The sequence below is a fragment of the Hipposideros armiger genome, unplaced genomic scaffold (assembly GCF_001890085.2).
Source record: "Hipposideros armiger isolate ML-2016 unplaced genomic scaffold, ASM189008v1 scaffold_295, whole genome shotgun sequence".
NCBI lineage: Eukaryota > Metazoa > Chordata > Mammalia > Chiroptera > Hipposideridae > Hipposideros > Hipposideros armiger.
This window is the reverse complement of record NW_017731645.1, coordinates 460,026-465,037: the sequence shown is the minus strand read 5'-3', so window position 1 is coordinate 465,037 and position 5,012 is coordinate 460,026. Positions and strand designations below refer to the sequence as shown.

General features: G+C 63.6%; 1 protein-coding gene across 1 annotated transcript in view; it reads left to right on the top strand.

Annotated features, from left to right (window-relative positions):
* SHH (sonic hedgehog signaling molecule) overlaps positions 1 to 5,012 on the top strand; it is a 19,080-nt gene that overhangs the window by 4,220 nt on the left and 9,848 nt on the right. Inside the window, 3 exon segments of the mRNA XM_019659085.1 lie at positions 1,512 to 1,773; positions 4,437 to 4,871; positions 4,874 to 5,010. Coding sequence (XP_019514630.1) covers positions 1,512 to 1,773; positions 4,437 to 4,871; positions 4,874 to 5,010 — 834 coding nt within the window.

The window sequence follows — 5,012 nt, the reverse complement described above, 5'->3', positions numbered from 1 at the left end:
CCATTTGTTGTATGTTTAACTCTGCAACCATATTACTGGTTTTTATTGCTGCCAAATACATAGGACTTTTCCTGTTGCGCAATCGGTCACATCCCCTTAAAAGGCGGGCAGCAGTCCTTCCGCAAGGGCGCTCCTCCCCCACTCTTTAGGAAAGGAGCCCCCCACGCAATTATTAGGGTCCTTGGTGGGGGCCGTCCCTCCAGCCCGGTAGCCAGGCTCCCACGCCGAGCATCGCCCGCCTGGAGGAGGCCAGCCCTGCCCTCTGCAGATGTCGACTTGAAATTGTCACCCATCTCCTCTTGGGTCAGCCTCTCTAAGGACTTTTGTCATTTCCCCCCTTTTAAATCTCGCTCCCGCACCAGCAGCAGGATTAGCGACTCGTGAGCTCGCCGCCACACAAGCGCACACACTTGATTTAGGCGTTCTTACTGCTTCCTTCTCTGAGTGGAACCGCAGAAGACACGGGGGAGCCCCCCACCCCGCCCACGCACCCTGGGGTGCGCCCCACCTTACTCACCATTTCCTTACTCCTACCCCGCGGCTTCCTAGTGTTGGGGGCGGGGCGAGAGGGTGACTCCCCAAGGGGAAGGGCTCCGAGGCTCCAGGCCTTCCTGGCTCCCCATCCCCCACGTCCTGCCCCATCCTCCACACGCCTCCACCCCTGAAGTTTGCTCTTCAAACTTGCAGGACACCATTCTGCGCCGGGGCCAAGGAAACAAGCGGGGGAAGGGAGCAGGTTAAGGAAAGCAAGACACAATCAGACCACAGAAAAGCTGGGAGAAAGAGTTCCACGGGGGAAAGGAATGTGGCTGTCCAGATAAAGACTGTTTGTCGTCCGGCCTGGCCCGCACTGAAAATTGTAACTCACCTGGTCGCCTTTCACTGCTGGCTCTCTACCACCCCTTAAGCTTTGCTATCAGCTCCCGCCTCCCTCTCTACCTTTGGCTTAATTCTCACCTTAGATAGGCACAGGGCAGGGGGGAGTGTCCAGAGATAAGGAAGGCTTTTAATTCCTTAAGAAGCATACAGCATGCTTTCCTTTATTTCTTCAAAGTTGCACCCTGGGCCTCTCTCTGGCCTGCAGGTGAGGGAGTGTGCCCTGGGAGGGGGGTGGAGCCTTGCACAGGTGTGGAGAAATGGGGCCACAGCAAGGGGGTGGGGGACACCCTGGGGTAGGCGTGGAGCATGGCCGAGGGTTCCCTGGTGGGTTCTCCACTCACTGTCTGAAAACACACAGTTAACTCATCTGCCTCCCAGGCCATGGTAAGACCTCTGCAAGCTCAGGGCTTGGAGGCGGGCAGGCCCTCAGCTGGACCTGCTCCCTGCAGACGCCCCCTCCGCACTCCAGAGCCATCTCTTCTGAGCTGGCTGGGCCCCATTCCAGGCCTCGGTCTCCCTACTTCTCCACACAGCCCTTGTCCTCAGGGGCCAGACAGCAGCCCGCAGGCCATCGGGTTGGGTGGCCGGCCTGACACTAACTAACGTCTGTGGGGTCCCCCTTCTCTCCGCAGAGGTGTAAGGACAAGTTAAATGCTTTGGCCATCTCGGTGATGAATCAGTGGCCTGGAGTGAAGCTTCGGGTGACCGAGGGCTGGGACGAGGACGGCCACCACTCAGAGGAGTCGCTGCACTACGAAGGCCGCGCTGTGGACATCACCACATCTGACCGTGACCGCAGCAAGTACGGCATGCTGGCGCGCCTGGCAGTGGAGGCCGGCTTCGACTGGGTGTACTACGAGTCTAAAGCCCACATCCACTGCTCCGTGAAAGCAGGTGGGTGCCAGCCCTGGCTTCTCATAGCCCCCCCAGCCAGCGCCACATCTGTCCAGGAGATGTCCCCTGTATGCCCACGGCCTGATTCCAGGGAAAGCGAGAAAAGGGGGGGAGCATAAGGGGCAGGGAGGGAGGGAATTAGATGATGACATGCTTCTGGTGCGGGGGTACCCACCCTCTGAGGCTTGTCCCTCAGCAAGGAATTGTACACATCCCCTCCCCCCCAGACCATGGAGACCTGAGGTCCTCTGAGCCCTCATGCAGAGGGCACATGGTTTCCCCAGCCACCCCCCCCCCAACCCTGTTTCCGGAGGCCCCACTGCAGGTAGCAGAGACACGGAAGAAAGGTGGGAGGTGGTTCCTGGTGAGAGACTGCTTGGATAGCCAGGTCTGGCCTCCATCCTTCCTCTCATTTAGAGCTTAAGAACCAACTGGCCTCCACTCCCCTGCCCCCTGGCACAGGAGGTTGCGTCCAGGGTGTAAGCCCCTTCGCCTCTCCCCTCCCCACGAGCGCCTGCGGATTCTAAACTAACTTAACTCACTCCCTAAGCCTTTGGGGAGAGGCCTGGTGGGCGGTAATAAACCCAGTAGTCACCACTTCCAACATCTGGAGCTGCAAGCCCAGAAGCACCGACCTGGGCGGGAGCCAGCTGGGTCGCCCCCAGCCGCAGTCAGGGCAGGGAAAGCAGGTCTCAGTCTGCAGCTGCGGACGGCCGTCCGCGCCGCGCGAGCTGACTTCCCTGGGCCAGCAACGCCACATGCTGTTGCTGGCGAGGAATCGCTATGAAAGGGAGGCTTCACATCCACACGCGCATATAATTCCCAACTTGGCGACTGTTTCTTCGGATCCTTACATCTCTCGGCAGAAGCTGGCGCATTTAGTAAAACAGTTCACACTGAATTTCGGAGGAACTGTGTCTTCCCCACCCCCTCCCCAGTTTTGCCTGTTAGTCTCCTAAACTATTTTAATAGCAGATGTTGGTAGAAAAACACTTTTAAAGTGTCAAGACACACTTCGTAGGTAAGGAAAATAGTGGCTTCTTGTCACAACAGAAAGAATAGGCATGGAAGGGGGTCTCAGCCGAAAGGAGGAAGAGAAGGCAGCGCCCCCACTTCGCGGGGCTCCGCGGGGGAACCTTCCGTGGGGTTCTTTCCTCCCGCTGCGGGGTGGGGGCGGGGGCGGGAGGCCCCCGGGCGCACCCTTCCCGGGACCTCGTGACTGCGCTCTTGAGCGCGCACCCCTGCGGGGCCACCTCAGTCCGCGGAGTCCCCTGGTGGGGGTGCCCCTGGCGGGTGTCCCAAGAGGTCTCCTCGCAAATGAGCAGCGGTGATGCGGCCCCAGGGGCTGCTCGCCCAGGGGCGCGCAGAGCCGCTCATTAGCATTCGGCGCACACGGGCCTGGGCGCGGCGCGGTGCGTGTCAAGCAGGGTCGTGCGACTGGACGAGCCCGGCTCGCCTGCAGCCCGGGCCGCATTCCGGGGGGCTGCAGCGGGCCTCCAACGGCTTCATGCCGGAGAAACCGATGAGAAGATTAAAAACCCTCCGTAATTCCAACAGGAAGATTCTTTCTCGCGATCTCTATTTGCAAAAAGCATGATCCGGGAGATTGGAATGCAAAGAAGACTGGGGCCTCGGCGCCCCTCCTCCCGGCCCCCTGCGCGCCGCCCGGCCCCGATCATTGTCCTGGGGACCGTGAGCCTCCGAGCGCCACAGAGGGCTCGAGAAAGCGCGTCGTCAAGGGGCCTTGAGAACCCGGCCGCTACCAGCGCTCGAGCAGGCCCCGCCATTTAAAATTCAAATACACATCTTGAGAGCTTGGAAGAGAGGCCTGGCTGAGCAAATAACGCTTGTGAGGCCCCGGCTGCTGGAGAGCCCGCGTGTGAACCGCGCGGGAGGGGAGGGGGGTGCACCTGAGCAAATAGGGAGGGGGCGGCCGGGAGCCGAGAGAGGGGAGGGGAGACGTGGAAGTGTCCCCTCTCCCGAGCGGGTCTCCGATTTAGCGCAGCGATCGCAATGACAATGCCGGGCCCTTTATTGGATTTTAATTGGAAAAGCCACACCAGCCCCGGGTTTTCACACCTCGGCCAGCTCTGTGGAATGTTTGTTCAGTTGCTGCAACCACTGCAGCTATTTTTCACCCCCCCGCCCCCCCCTCCGGCCCCTAACAGGCCGACACTGGGGCCCCGGGCTGCGCGCTCGGGGCGGGCCGGCGCGGGGTCCCCTCGGCGGAGCCGGGTGCGGAACGCACGAGGGGGCGCCGCGCCCCGCGCCAGGGGCGGGAGGGGAGGAGGGTGCGCCCCGGCGCCCGGGGGAGCTCAAGGAGGCTCCCTGAGGAATCCAAGTGGAGAGCAAACACCCTCCGACTCCGCGAGGCTGGGTGTGTGCCGAGGGGGGGGCGGAAGGGAAGGAGTGTGGCCCGCCGACCTTTGTCACCGCCAGTCCAGTGCTAGAAGCGTCACCAAGGAACGCGCCTGCATCTGAGTGTTGTCCCCGAGGCGGTGGGGCGTGGGGAGGCACGTCTGCTCTGGACCAGCCCGGAGTCTCCCGGGAGCGGCGGGCACCCCATCCCCGCGTGGGCGCGCGGGGTGCCGAGCGTGCGCGCCCCCTCCCCGCTCGACACTCACCTTCCCGTCTCCGCTTCTCTCCCGCTCCTCGCCCCGCAGAGAACTCCGTGGCGGCCAAGTCCGGCGGCTGCTTCCCGGGCTCGGCCACGGTGCACCTGGAGCAGGGCGGCACCAAGCTGGTGAAGGACCTGCGGCCCGGGGACCGCGTGCTGTCGGCCGACGAGCAGGGCCGGCTGCTCTACAGCGACTTCCTCACCTTCCTGGACCGCGACGACGGCGCCAGGAAGCTCTTCTACGTGATCGAGACGCGGGAGCCGCGCGAGCGCCTGCTGCTGACCGCCGCGCACCTGCTCTTCGTGGCGCCGCACAACGACTCGGGCGCCGGGCGGCCGCCGGGGGGCGCGCCGGGCCGCCGGGCGCTCTTCGCCAGCCGCGTGCGGCCCGGGCAGCGCGTGTACGTGGTGGCCGAGCGCGGCGGGGACCGGCGGCTGCTGCCGGCCGCCGTGCACAGCGTGACGCTGCGCGAGGGCCACGGGCGCTCACGGCGCACGGCACCATCCTCATCAACCGGGTGCTGGCGTCGTGCTACGCGGTCATCGAGGAGCACGGCTGGGCGCACCGCGCCTTCGCGCCCTTCCGCCTGGCGCACGCGCTGCTGGCCGCGCTGGCGCCCGT